Raw genomic sequence first — 14,792 nt, forward strand, 5'->3', positions numbered from 1 at the left:
TGCGGAATGGGGAGTGCGGTCGAGTGCTGGTGCAAAACTCCAAGCTCCAATAGGGCAACCCTGTGTATAAACCAGCCTGGATTTGAGAGCATGCCAGTTTGGGAAGAAGCTGGAACATGACAACAGACATGCAATGTTGTGGAAAAAACAAATGTGGAATCCAGCCTCCTCTCATTTCTCTGAATAGTTTGCAGCATGTAAGTGACTGCCAAGAGTTGTCACCCTTTGGGGAAAAAGAGACTCATTGCCTTTAAGAGCAACATGGTGGGCAGAAATCTGGCAGGTAATGCTTCCCCATCACTTGAGCTCTATGCTGGGACAAATGGAATGGGGCCATGGCTCAAAGGTAGAGCATCTGCTTGCAGGCAGAACGTCCCAGTGAAGGAGAATGGGGCATTATTCAATATATACACACATATATCTCATATATACCATCGGGTTATGTTATCTCAATATGTAATCACTTTATCACGTTATTTCAATCATATTTTTCACATAAGGAGATCCTATGCTTTTAATACAGAATCCATATATGGATTAATATCATATATGGAGACTGCTTCATACTGACTGTTGCTAACAAATTGCTGACAGGTTCTTTTGAAAATCGTTTGGCAAGCTTTATAAAAAGGGGAGTTAGACTAGCTATGGATCAGATAGACAAATTTAGATGGGTACAGGTCAGTTAGGCAAATTAGATACTGTAGATAGCTTATTTTCTAATGGAAAATACCACAAGAACACAGATGGGTTTTTTAATGCTAAGAACCGGCCATCTGGTCCTAGTCAACTGACTGGTGAGGTCACTTAATCCAAATATATATTTGCAAACGATGCAACAGTCAGCAATTCATAATACTCGCAAACAAGGCAATACTAATCAATTTTTAATCATATGCTATAATGATGTCTTTTTGATTAAGATGGGTGTTATCTTCTAATTAGAAGTGGCCTATCAAAACTTAACAAGTATCCCAAAACCATCCCCTTGGGAAGCTACGACCTTCCCCTGAGACAAGGCACTATAGAAGTTTAAGCGATGGATTTTATTTTGGGATTCTTTCTCTCCCTTTTGGGGATTTCCCCCTCTTTTTCTCCATTTTTCTTCACTTTGAGCTACAAACTTTAGCTATACTAATTTGTCTTTTTCTTTTAATTTTTGATTGGGTCTCCTATTTGGGGTTCTTTTTGCTGCTCAGACTGATTTGCAGACTGATTCGGCAGGATTGGTGAGACGCCTACTGAATTCTTTAATATTTTATACTTTTTAAGAATAACTGCTATCCTAAATGTAACCCAAATAAAATGTTAACTTGATTTATGGAGTTTGTGCTTCATTTTCTGGGCAGCGGGCAAGCAGCTGGTCAGGACCCAATAACCCCATAGCTAAAATTTGGCTACTGGGGAATATTAGTAACCAAAATTCTAACACTAGGTTTAATCCTGGCACAGCATTTCCAGACAGCACTAGAAGAGACTCCTGCCTGAAACTTTGGAGAGTTGCTGCCCGCCTGCATAGACAATGCTGAGCTAGATGGACCAAGGGTCATCTGATTTGGTATACGGCAGTGTAATGTGTTCCTAAAGCTTCATCTGTTGAATCTTGCCTGCCACTGCAGGGCTTGAAGGCCCAAGGACCCGATCCATGAGCAGACGCAACCCTCCATCGGAACAGACCCATCCATGTGCTGCTACAGACACAGCAGTATTCTCTCCCACAAAGAAAGTGGCAATTTTCTTGCTGGCTTTGCACTTTGCCATTCCTGCCCCCCCCTCCCCTAAGTGGGAAAAATGTTCCTTTTTTACTTGGGACTCTGCATTGCAGTGTTAATGAGCTGGGACAAGAGAGTTTCTGTCCACTACTAACTGGGCAAAAAAGCACCTTTTTAACATGGTGATTCTCTTTATTGAGCAGGGGGAGAGTAACTGGCCCTATCCACCCCCAGCACAGGACCTCTAGTGACTGTTAGGGATGTGCACAAAACCGGTTTGCTCGGTTCGGTTCGAACCAGGAGGGGGTGGTTCGATTTTGGTTTTGCTCGAACCTCCCCCTGGTTCGGTTCGAATCGGAACCATTTCAGACATCCAAAAATGGGTAGGGTGGTATCTGGCACCCAGGGGTACCTGCCATCCAAACCCCAAAGCAATCAGACACTCGTACAATTTTTTTATGAATTTTTGAAATTTATTCCCCCCCATAGGGTATAATGGGACTTGAACCAGCCCATTATTCCCTATTTCAAATATTCATAAAAAACCATAGGAGTGTCCGATTGCTTTGGGTGGTTATGGGTGCTCCACAATAGGGAATAATGGGCTGGTTTGAGTCCCATTATATCCTATGAGGAAAAAATAAAAATAATTTTCAAAAATTCATAAAAAAATTGTACGAATGTCCAATTGCTTTGGGGTTTGGGTGGTAGGTACCCATGGGTGCCAGATACCACCCCACCCAATTTTGGATGTTCGAAGCAGTTCAATCCGGTTCAAATCGGACCACCCCGTTTGGTTCGAATTTGAACCTGCAGCTCGAACCTGATGGCTGGGCTGGTTCGAATTTGAACCACCCTGGTTCAAATTCAAACCAGTTCGCACATCCCTAGTGACTGTTGCTGGTGTCTATCTTGCGTTTCTTTTTAGACTGTGAGCCTTTTGGGGAGAGGGATCCATCTTATTTATTTATTATTTATCTCTGTAAAACTGCTTTGGAAACTTTTGTTGAAAAGCAATATATAAATATGTTGTTGTTGTCTAGGCCAGTGGTCTGTCTCCAACAGTGGACAGCCCAATGCCTTTGGGGAAGCTCACCAGCAGAGCATGAAGGCCGTAGCCCCCTCCTCAGCATTATTCTCCAGCTTCTGGTAATTTGATTAGCCAAATTATATAACCCACACCCAAGTATAACCCACACCCAAATATTCCCCATTGAGCGGGGGCGAGGTGGCCTGATTATCCGCACCTGGGTAAAAACCATGGGGAATATGCTAAGGAGCCACCTCCCCTGCCCTGGCAATGGAACCCGTTGCTGCGCCCGAGACCAGGGGATGTCTTGGGGATGCAGTTTGGGGAAATCTTAAGGGAGAGGGGGGGAGGATCTCCATCCATCTCCCCCTCTGCTTTGCCTTTTGCCCTCAGGGCTCCCCCCTATTGATGATCACATACTGAATGCAAGTGGTGGTGCTGCAGGGGGAGATGAATCCCGTGGCGGTGGTGACAAGGTTTCTGTATTTTAAAAGTTATATAGCCCACATCCACTCAGATCCCCACACCCCACAGGTTGTATGCGCAAAAATATGGTAAATAGAAATGGGGGACTTCTCTCTGGGATGCCCAAGTTGCCTTTGCCCTTAGGTTCCCCTTTGGAGTGGAAAAGAGCACAAACGATCACCCTGCTTCTGGGTGAGTTCTGGTATTCTGCGAGTGGCACCTGCTCGCATCCTACCAATCTCAGAAAGCAATCCCTGCAGGGAAGCAGGGCGGTCTGCAAAGAGGGTGCAGGGTTCTGCTGCTTGGTAGCATCAGGAGTGATCGCAGAATCCATTGCAGAATTGCAGCTGATGTAGAGACAGAGCAGATTCCAATCAGCCTCCCAACTCTCTGGTGGCAGTAAAGCTGGAAGACCAGCGCACAGAAACCCACACAGAGATGCCTGGGCAATGCACGGAGTAGGGCTATTGGGTGTTGAGGAGTTTTTTCAACCGTCTGTGGGTCTGAGTGAATGCAACAGGAGGAGGCAACTCCTTTGCCTTTTGATATGAGGTGTCCAAAGGGGCATTTCAGCCGTTCCAAACTCACAGCGCAGCCACACTTGAAATTCTGTGCACAGTTCTGGTTGCTCGCTGTGTCTCAAAAAACAAGATTGTAGAGCTGGAAGGGGAGTAGAAAAGGGCCGATCAAATGATCAAAGCGTTGGAGCACCATCCATATGAGTAAAGTGGGCAGCTGGGGCATTTTGGTTTACAAAAAGGGAACTAAAGCAGGGGAGCAGAACTGAGGGCTGTAAAATTATGCATGGTATGAAAAAAGTGGAGATAACCCCCCCACCCACCCCCGCATCTGAAGAGCCTCAGATTGGTCACCGCTGCTTTAGAAAGCTGGTTGGTCACTGTGGGGAACAGGATGTTGGACAAGACGTACCTTTGCTCTGATTCAGCTGGGCAGTCATGTTCGGAAGCACTTTTCTCACTTCTGCACAGCAAGCTGGACCAGCAACGGCACCCCAGTTTAAATAAACCACATAGCTAAACGGATCGGGTGCACTGTCAGTGGGCATGTCTGCCAAGGCTACTGCTTGCAGACTCTTCTGTCACTTCCCACCGACCCTCACCACAACCCTCCTGGAGGAATCTTTGAGGAATCTTTAAAGACCGTGAGCCCACGGAGTACCTGGAGAGCTGGAGTTATGGGACAACTTGTCTTGCCTGCAGAAGGGCCCGCTGACCCCTGAGATCATCTCTGCGCCCACAGACTTTTGGTATACTGAAGCCAGAGCTCTTACAAGCAACACCGACTTGTGCTTTACTGTTTTGTTTTATGTTCATTTTTAAACTTTTAAAATTGATGTATTTTTATATTTGAATTTAAAATTTGTGCGTTTGTGTATTGTGTTAATTATCTTGTAATCCACTTTGGGATTATTTTTAATGAAAAGTGATATATAAATTCAACAACAAGCAGCCAGCCAGCTATGGAGGTTTCAAAAACAGAAGCCTGTATTTACTACAAGCTCCCCTCACCCCTTCTGCTGAGTTTATCTGCTTTGGGGAGTAAATTGGCAAACTTGCCCCTTTTCTGGAAATCTCTATGCATTGTGGTTTGATCCCATCCCTCTCTCTACAACTATAGCAAGATGATCCCTAAATTATTCCCCAAAGCCGGTGCTGACTTTGCAAACAGACATATAGATTAGTAGATAGCAGATTCCACACACAGAGCTGTATTTTGAAAATCTGCCTTTATTTACATTTCAAGTCAAATCACATGCAAACTTTCTCTCCCCCCTCCCACGTTTTAAGAATAGTGTGATTAGCAAAAAAGATGCATTAGAATTTTAAAATAGCAATTAAATATACAAAAATATAGCTTACAAAATAAAAACCCAGCAAATGTTTTCTTTGTCCTTAAAAAAAAAATTCTGCTGCAGAATTAATTAATTTATTTTAGTGTACAAACGTGTCTATGAATCCGAGAGGATCCCCAAGGTTCATAAACATTCTTGAGAGTCGTACGCTATTTACAAGTACATTACAGAGGGGGAAGGGAGAAGGGGGAGAGAAGGGAACAGACTGATCCTACATGGCCTAGAACAGTAAGAGACCCTCTTAAGCCTAGAGACTGCCGCTACTGAAATGCATGCCACACTGTCAATTGACCACAGGAAAGTAACTCCATACTAAAAGGGCTGAGAAGAACAGTCTGTGCCAATGCTAGAATTTTTTTTTACACTGTACAATGTAATACTGAAAACAAATTCCCTTCCCGGTTTCCTTTGAATCACCACCAACATAAATAAAAACAGCCCCACAAAGGAAATAAAGGTTGGGGCATCCTGTCTCTTTCACATACACTGAAATGACGATACACCCAGATAAATTTTGACCAAAGATCTCCACCAATGTTTTTTTCTGGAACAATGAGGGCTTGCAACTTGAACTTATTTTTAAAAAGCAAGTTGATATTTTCAGGAAGCCAAAGTCAGAGAGAAGGGCAAACTGAGTTCTAATCTGTCCCAAGAAAGAGAGAACCCAGGAATATTTTTTAGAGACTACAGCTAACACAAGGTGTCTCCCCTCCTTTTTGTGAAGGGGCAAGAATAAAAGTGCCTAAATCCGATGCATTTCTACCTTTTTTGAACTTGCCAAATTAGATTCCAATATTACTAATGAGAGCCTTGACATTTTGTGACATTCAGATTTGGGGTCAGGAAACTGAAACGTCAATAAGATCAAAGGTTTTGCCCTAAAATTCATATTTGCTCATCTTGATTTGACAAATGAATTCTGCCAATATAACCAGCATTTACTATTACAAACATTTCAAATTTCAGGGCTCTAATATACATCATTTAGATGGTTTTAAAATGTCAGACCTATGTTAAGGTGTGCAAATTCCTAATTCCCAGCACCAAATGCTCAGGTGCTGAGATTTTTCTTTAGCCCTGTGGGTCTTTCAGCCCTAGGGGAGATATTGCTCATATGTTTTCAAAGCTTTCTGCTGCAACCCAGAAGGACTAAATACTTTAGTGCTATTTTGGAAAAACAAGATTATGTATGCCAACTCAACCTTGTTAGAATTATACTGGCTTTTAGACCTCACCTTTGGCTGAGGCCACCCTTTCCATCAATGTGAGGAAAACCACGGAGATAGCTAATTGCTCTACAAGAGTCCAGAAGGAGAGGGATATATGCCAGCTCTAGAACAGAAACATCCTTCAATGAAATAAAAAAATATTGGCAAAAATAAATCTGAGGGTGGCCTGGTCAAAAGATGTAGGGAGGAGATAGCATCCAAACACTCTGCTCCAGAGGTTTCCAACCTTGAATCCCCAGAGGTTTAAGACTATAACTCCCATCCTCTTTGGCCATTGTGGCTGTGGATGATGGGAGTTGTAGTCCTAAACCATCCAGGGAACCAAGGCTGGGGACCTCTGCTCTCCTCCACTGGCCAGTGGGGAAATGGAGCATGGAAAAGTGATGGCGAAGTTGGAGCAACATGATATAAGCGATTACTTTCTAGTCTTTGGCCTGTTGATCTTAACAGTGGAGACATGGGGCAAATGCAAGTGACTAGAGCAGAGTTGGGTGATGTGTGGCCCTCCAGATGTTGATGAAATGCCATCATCCCAGCCAAGTGAAACACCCAAGGCTGAAAACAGACATCCCATCTGAGAGAGCTGAAATTGGCTTCCGGGAGAACGAGGCTTCCCATGGGGGTACAGAGAGATTTCCACTGTCACTTCTAGTTAGACAGCTTTTGCAGGTTTACAATCCAAATTCCTGCACAACTTGTTTGTGAAAGGAAGGAGGAGCACACACACACACCAAGGCAGAATAGCACCCCACACACTTCTTCCTTGGCTTTATCTAGAAACAGAGTGCTTTCCTTATATTTAGCCCTGCAGTTCCGTTCTCCCACTTGTAGGCTCAGGTTGTACAGTCCAAAAAGGGCCCTCCCACCCCAACTGCCATCTGTGTCGCCTTTTGTGCTGACGAGGCAGGTCTCCACACTGACAGTCATCTAAGAGGAACACCCGGCCTTTGGCTAACTTCTGCCTTCTGCAAGCAGAACCAGAACTTGACCCTGTCACCACATGACTTTGTATCCAATCTGTTCAAGCCCCCCAGCAGGCTCCAGCTCCTTGGAGCGATAGATTTTTGCAAACTGCAGAGTAACACAGAACAAGTATTTGTAGGAATCTGAGTAGGACTCCATAGAGAACTTCACTGCGGAGAGGTCCTCAACTCCAGTTTCAAGACGGACACTATTATTCAGAACTTGTGAGATCGACAGCACTTGGAAGCATCTTCTTCACTAGAGAGATCCACTTTTTTCGCCAAGGTAAGCCAAATCCTGTAGCGAGAAAAGCTGTACTATGCCCCAAATAAGTTATGCAAGTTCAGAAATTTGTTGCTGAGAACTTAACCTCATCCCTATTTTTTTCTTCCCAGCCAATTCTGAGAATTCACTACAGACGACCAATATACTGTCTAGCTTCTTCCTACAGCAACGAGGGCTAGGAAGTTGTTTTCTTTTCTAAAAAGGAAAGAGAATGTGGAGTTCTGCACCAGATTTAAACAACAACAAAAAAAATCCTAACCTACTTGCCTTGCTCAGTGTGCAATTGCCCCAGTTCTGCGCTGGGGGAAAACAAAACTTTTCTGGCTTGCAAGTAATTTAGGCCTGGCATAAAGCAGCAGCAACATGACTGGATTGCGGGGAATTCAAGGCCTCCCTCGACACTGAAAACACTAAAGCAGAGAGCTGGAAAGTTCTTACATGGAGGAGCAAAAAACCTAAGGGCATTTTCACATGTGAGGCTCGTTCGAGCCTGTTGGACAATCTGTCTGAAGTGATTGGAAGAGAGCTGGAGGAGGAGTGGCATTTGTAACACAAATGAGCCTTCTAGCCAATGTAGATTTTAACACCCACATCGCAAACCCAATCGAAGCAAGAGCCACTTCATGAGTGAGAACGCCCTTTGTGCTGGCACGTGGCTCAAAAAGAATTCATACTGCAAGATGACTAGCAACGCTCCAGTGCCGAATCCGAGTCACTGATCATCAGCCCTTCCCACTGGAAGCTGAGAGGGGCTGGTTGTTTCCTTTGCTTCCCGTGGATGAGGAAGTTGTTTGTTAGGGTGACAGTCAACTGTGAGATTTTTCCCCCTGCTTCTTGTTTCCAGGGGCACTTAAAGGATCATTTTCCAAGGCAGGAATTCAGCAGCGGTGGGAGTCAGGTGCTCAACGGTACCAAACAGGCCACTGGCAGATAAACGGGGCTTGCTCTTTAACCGAGCAAGCTCTGTGCCTCCTTGCAGGAAGCCCAAACCTCGCTCTCTAGGCACTCCGTCTTCCTCAGAGGCTGGAGTGGGTTCTGCTAGTGCTCTCCAAGCGGAGAGAGAGAGAGACACAGAGAGTTGTTGGACGCCCTGGAGAACCCTACAACAGGGTCAGGATTTGGCCTCGCTGTTCTTAATCCCGGACGCCACAGGCAATACGGTATGAGGTAACCAGGGGGTGGGTGGGTGGGTGTGGAATTGCAGGGCCCAGTTTTCCCAAGGAGCGTGCAGAGTCTCTTCATCCACAGACAAGAAGATGCCCACCTGCCCTCCCCGGGCTGTGCCTCTCGGCTCTCTACTTTGGGCTTCCTCTCTCTCTCCTGCACCGTCTGTGTCCAGCTCAAGTCAAAAGACAGGCAGGCACTCAACCGGTGCACAGCCTTTGTAAAGTGCTCTGCTGAAAAGGAAACTCATAAAAGCCAAAGCACATTGGCTTGCCTTCTTGTTGCACGGGCGGGCGTGGCACCACGGATGTTTCTGCCAGCCCAGCACCTGGGCCGCCTCCTCGTCCTCCTCCTCCTCCTCCAGGGGCATCTTGGGAGCTCTTCAAGAGACAAAGGGCATCCTGGCGAAGGCTCCAAGGCCATAAGCAGCACGGTCACAGAATGGCGAGCCTCTGCAGGGGTCTGTCAGGCTACGGGTTGTGTTGGAGAAGCGGAAGGCCCATGGGGAGCTATACGATGTTGGCTGCCCCGGGGAGGGGCTCTTGGGAGGGCCCGTGATGGTCCTGCTTGCTGTGAAGCTGGGCCAGCTGGAGAACCGGCATGTTGCAGAGCGGGCAGACTTTCCGCACCTCCAGCCACTTGATGAGGCACCTGGGAAGGAGGCAAAACGGCAGGCTGAGTGAGGTGGTCCGTGGAAGAAGCCCGAGAAGTCGGGCCTGCCAGCCCCACGGAAAAACAGAGAGGCCAGAAAGCAGGAGATCTGGGGGTGCGGGGGTGGCCACAGCTTACTTGCAGGGCACTGGTTTTGCATGCAGAAGGTCCCAAGTGCCACCCCTGGCAGCATCTCCAGGGAGGAGTGGGAACGGCTTCTGCATGGTACCTTGGAGAGCTGCTGCCAGCCAGTGCAGACAACTCTGAGCTAGATGGATCAGTGGTCTGACTCAGTAGAAGGCAGCTTCCTGTGTTCCTCAGTGCTGGAGCACCTGCTTTGCCTACAGAAGGCCCCAGGCACCATCCCAGGTAGGGCTGAGAAAGACCCCTCTCCCTGCAAGTATGAAACCCTGGAGAATGGCTGCCAGTCAATACTGAGCTAGATGGACCAACCGTCTGACCCAGTAGTAGGCAGCGTTGGGGCCGGAGGTCAGGGGAAGAGCATCTTCTCTGTAGGCAGGGAGGCTGCAGGTGCCATCCCTGGCTGCGACTCCAAGCAGGGCTTGGACAGACCCCTGAGTCTGAAACCCGGGAGAAGCTGCAGCCAGTCAGTGTAGAGCGAGATGGACCGATGACCTGGCATGGAACAAGGCAGTTCCCTATGTTTATGTGCAAGTTAACAACAAGGAGCTGAAAGCAATTCACAATGAAGGAAGGGGGAACGAGTAATAAAAGAGCCACACACACAGACACACACACATAAGGACGGACAGACGGACGGACAGTGCAGGGTCAGTTACAGGGTTCACTCCCCACCCCCCGCCAATCTGTGTGTGGAATGAGTTTTGTTCTGGGCAGCAGTATCAAGGCAGTGTCTGCACCATGTGCCTTCAGAACGGGGCTTTCTTGATTCAACCTGAGCGGGATCTAAAATGAACTGAGCAATCATCAAAAAAACCTGTGAATGTGCGGCGTGCCTTAGAAGGAACACTGGTCAGTTAGGGCCTTCCAACGACTCTATCTGTAGGTGTTGTCTACTGTGGGAGAATCATTCTCTCAGCTGGCTCTCCTCTGCCAGGCCCAGAATTCCCGCTTCTGCAGGCCACCTCAGCAGAGGCTTGAAAGACAAATTCATGGGTAAGAGATTTGGCAGGAGCACGTGAAGTTGCCTTAAACAGAGCCAGACCACTGAGCCAGCTAGATCAGAATTGCTGACTCTGCCTGGCAGCCACCCCCCAGGGTCTGAGGCACTTATGACATAGGAAGCTGCCTTATACAGAGTCAAACCATTGCTCCATCTGGCCCAGTATTGTCTGCACTGACTGGCAGCAGCCAGCCTCTCCCAGCCCTACCTGGAGATGCTGCCAGGGATTGAATCTGGGACCTCAGAGCTGGTCTGGTGGGAGCAAGCATGACTTGTCCCCTTAGCTAAGCAGGGTCCGCCCTGGTTGCATCTGAATGGGAGACTTGATGTGTGAGCACTGAGAGATATTCCCCTCAGGGGATGGAGCTGCTCTGGGAAGAGCAGAAGGTTCCAAGTTCCCTCCCTGGCAGCATCTCCAAGGTAGGACTAAGAGAGATTCCTGCCTGCAACCTTGGAGAAGCCGCCACCAGTCTGTGAAGACAATACTGAGCTAGGCGGACCAAGGGTCTGACTCAGTATATGGCAGCTTCCTATGTTCCTACCTTCTGCATGCAAAGCAGATGTTCTGCCACTGAGCAACGTCCCCATCTCCTAAGGGGAATATCTTACAGTGCTCACATGTAGTCTCTCATCCAAATGCAAACCAAACTGGACCCTGCTTAGCAAAGGGGACAATCCATGCCTTCTGCCACAAAAGCAGCTCCTCTGGTCTTTCTACTCATATCTTAAGAAGGATACTGTAGAACTGGAAAGGGCAGAAGAGGGCAACCAACATGAGCAGGGGCCTGGAGCACTTTCCTCATGATGCAACACCTGGGGCTTTTAAATTTAGAAAAAAGACCACTGTGGGGAGACATGATAGAGGTCTATTAAATTATGCATGGAGTGGAGAGGGGGGACAGAGATAATTTTCTCCCTCTCTCACCACACTAGAACCAGGGGTCACCCCATGAAACGGAAGGTTGGGAAATTTAGGACCGACAAGAGGAAGTACTTTTTCATACAGCACATAATTAATCTATGGAATTCCTTGCCATAGGATGTGGTGATGGCCACCAGCTTGGATAGCTTTAAAAGGGGTTTAGACACATTCATGGTGGACAGGCCTATCAATGGCTACTAGTCTGATGGCTGTGGGCCACCTCCAGCCTCAGAGGCACGATGCCTCTCAATACCAGTTGCAGGGGAGTAACAGCAAGAGAGAGGGCATGCCCTCAACTCCTGCCTGTGGCTTCCAGCAGCATCTGGTGGGCCACTGTGTGAAACAGGGAGCTGGACAAGATAGGCCTTGGGCCTGACCTTATGTACCCCCAATCCTTTAACTAAGGGATTCTCAAACTTGGGTTCCCAGATGATGTTGGAGTACTTTATCCTTTGGCCAATGGGTCTGGGGATTATGGGAATTGTAAGCCAATGACATCTGATGATCCAAGGCTGGGAATTCCTATGATAAGCTGAAGTCTACACATAGCGATAGAGGCACATGACCTGCCCCACATCCCTTATGCCTGCTCCCACCAAGTCACTGGGAGCAGGCCATGTGTGTCTATTGCAGGCTTTTTCCTGAAGCCCCCATGCTCATGGGACTTGGCCGTTAGAAACATAGGAAGCGGCCATATACTGAGTCAGGCCACTGGTCCATCTAGCTCAGTACTGTCTACACAGACTGGCAGTGGCTTCTCCAAGGTTACAGGCAGGAGTCTCTTCCAGCCCCATCTGGAGATACTAGGGAGGGAACTTGGAACCTTCTGCATGCAAGCAGGCAGATGCTCTTCCCAGAGCAGCCCCACCCCCTAAGGGGAATATCTTACAGTGCTCATATGTAGTCTCCCATCCAGGTGCAAACCAGGGTGGACACTACTTAGCAAAGGGGACAATGCATGCCTGCTACCACAGGACCAGCTATCCTCCTCAGTTGTGAGTGCGATGATTCTTGGAGAAGAAGGAGCCACTAGCCTCACAACTAAACCCCATCTGCCCAGATGCTCCTCTGCCTCCATTTTGGCTGTCCACAGGATTCCAACTGCAGAGAATGTCCAGGGTTTCCAGGAGAGGCCCAAGGGCTCTGCAAACATGCAGCCCTGATCTTTTATGCTGACCAACAGCATTGGCACTTACTTTCTGTGGAAGGCATGCTTGCATGGACAGATTCCCAGCTCATCTTTGGGCTTGAATTCCTCCAAACAAACAGCACAGATCTGGAAAAGTAGGGGATGAAAAGAAAAGAAAAGAACAGTCAGATGCACACAGAAAAATCATTTTGCTTTCATGATACACTGGATTAGATCTCAAAAGGGGTGTGTGTGTGTATTTCACATTATTGCCAGTAATAGAGCAATATTGCTATAAATGCAGCTAACAGGGTACTTCTTTGGGAAACTGCCCCTGCTAAGCTGAATTCTTTTCTGCATAGCAATAAACTACAGGAAGTTAAATACTCTTGCAAGTTTTGCAAGACTAAAGAACCTACCAGATATAAGCAACAGGTGAAACATTAAAAAGCCTCTTTAAAAGATGCCTCTATTTACCCAGGCTTTTAATGAAATATTGCTTAAAAGGTTTTAACATTGTTTAAAATGTTCTAAGGTTTGCATTGTTGTAGTGTTTTAACTTTTGTTGTATCATTTACTTTGTTTTAACTGCTGTTTTAATTTTTGTTGTCATTTATTTTAACTAATGTTTTAACTTTTTCTGTTTGCTTTGTTGTAAACTGCCCAGAGACGTGAGTTTTGGACGGTATATATAAAAAGAGTTAAATAAATAAATAGATAGATAAATAAGATGTGTTTTTAGTTGTTTTTTAAAAAACACTGAGGGAGGGAGCATATGCATGGATGACTGTGGCCAGGTCCTGTTTTCCCAAGAAGGGTCACAGATGGCACACCAGACAAAGATCGTTAAAAGGCTTCACGCTACAAACGACACTTGTGCACCTATCTGCAAATCTGCGTCAGGCAGCACCCCCAGTGGTGACCTGCATGTGAATGGGCCACAGATCTAACCTGTAAGGGGAGGAGAGCTGGTCTTGTGGTCGCAAGCAGGAATCGTCCCTTTTGCTAAGCAGGGTCCACCATGGTTTGCATTTGGATGAGTGGCTATATTTGAGCGCTGTAAGATATTCCCTTTAGGAGATGGGGCCAAAGCTCAGTGGAAGAGCGTCTGCACGCTTGCATGCATGTAGACTATACTGAGCTGAATGGATCAATGGTCTTATATTGGTCCCATATTGCCTCCCATGCGATGGTGTTCCTGGAAGTTGGCTCACATACGTAGCTGCACATCACAGAGAGCTGAATATCAGGTGGAGCATATGCACTGGTCCTTCGAGACCTAAACCAGTAAATGCAAATAAACGTGCCTAGGCAAGGAAAATGAAGCAGTTGACAAAAGGTTCTTGGATCCACCAGTGGCCAAGTGTGTTGGCCACTGCCAGAGGTTTCTAGAGGACTGGTCAGACTCAAAGAAAAACATACACTTGGAGAAAGGCCCCAAGGATACACTGTCACCCCCAGAAACCAGGCCAGCAAAATGGGGAATCCATGGTCATTCCTAACTCTCCATTTGTTTTTTTAAAGGGAGCCACATATTGGCTACACCCCTAAACACCCCCCACCCCTATGGCAGGGGAGAAAACCTTGCAAAGGACTCCGCATTCTTTGCAAAATGCCTGTTTATGCAGTCGGGCATGCCTGCAACAGCTAAAAACACGTTCAGCTCTCATTTTTATCAGAGGAAAGAGCAAAAATTCCAGATAGAGGCTTGGAAACTTAGAATCTTGTACATGCTGCCATTAGATAAGGACTGTTCCATCTACAAATGCAGTATTTCTAGTTCGCCCCTGGGTCAATCCGTATAATTAGCTCAAGTGATAAGCATGTTCAGAATTTTGAATGGTGGGGAGGAGTTTAAATGCTGTTTATGAAAGGAGCTAGTTACTGAAGTCTTGTTATTCCTTTGGTTAGCTAAGGGCCAGACTACAAGTTTTGATAAAAAATCTGCAGTTTGGCCCTGAGTGGTTTCTTTTTTAAGCTAAAGAGCAGCCAGCCACCAGGCAGAAGGATATTAGGATCAGGGCTATGGCATGCAGGGAGAAAGCAGTTTGATCCTTTCTGAGGTCCCATGGTCCCAACAAGAACTATGCCCCCCCCTTTCCCAAAGGAGCTTCTGTTTGAGGGAAGCTTCCACTAGCTATGTACTCTTGGATATTTCCTGTTATTTCAATGATACGTTCTCTGTGCATTTTGTTCTACATTAATTAGCAAGGTGCGTGTTTCCT

The 14,792-nt window shown here is 46.7% G+C and overlaps 1 protein-coding gene across 6 annotated transcripts in view; it reads right to left on the bottom strand.

Moving 5' to 3' along the window:
* Window positions 1-4,935: 4,935 nt before the first annotated feature.
* RNF24 (ring finger protein 24) overlaps window positions 4,936-14,792 on the bottom strand; it is a 101,541-nt gene continuing 91,684 nt past the window's right edge. For all 6 annotated transcript variants that reach the window (XM_053257369.1, XM_053257370.1, XM_053257367.1 and 3 more), the window contains exons 5-6: window positions 12,635-12,714; window positions 4,936-9,372 (exon numbers count right to left, since the gene is read on the bottom strand). In XM_053257369.1, coding sequence (XP_053113344.1) covers window positions 9,231-9,372; window positions 12,635-12,714 — 222 coding nt within the window. In that variant the 3' untranslated portion in view covers window positions 4,936-9,230. The remainder of the gene's footprint in view (window positions 9,373-12,634; window positions 12,715-14,792) is intronic.

The sequence above is a fragment of the Hemicordylus capensis genome, chromosome 5, assembly GCF_027244095.1.
Source record: "Hemicordylus capensis ecotype Gifberg chromosome 5, rHemCap1.1.pri, whole genome shotgun sequence".
Lineage (NCBI taxonomy): Eukaryota > Metazoa > Chordata > Lepidosauria > Squamata > Cordylidae > Hemicordylus > Hemicordylus capensis.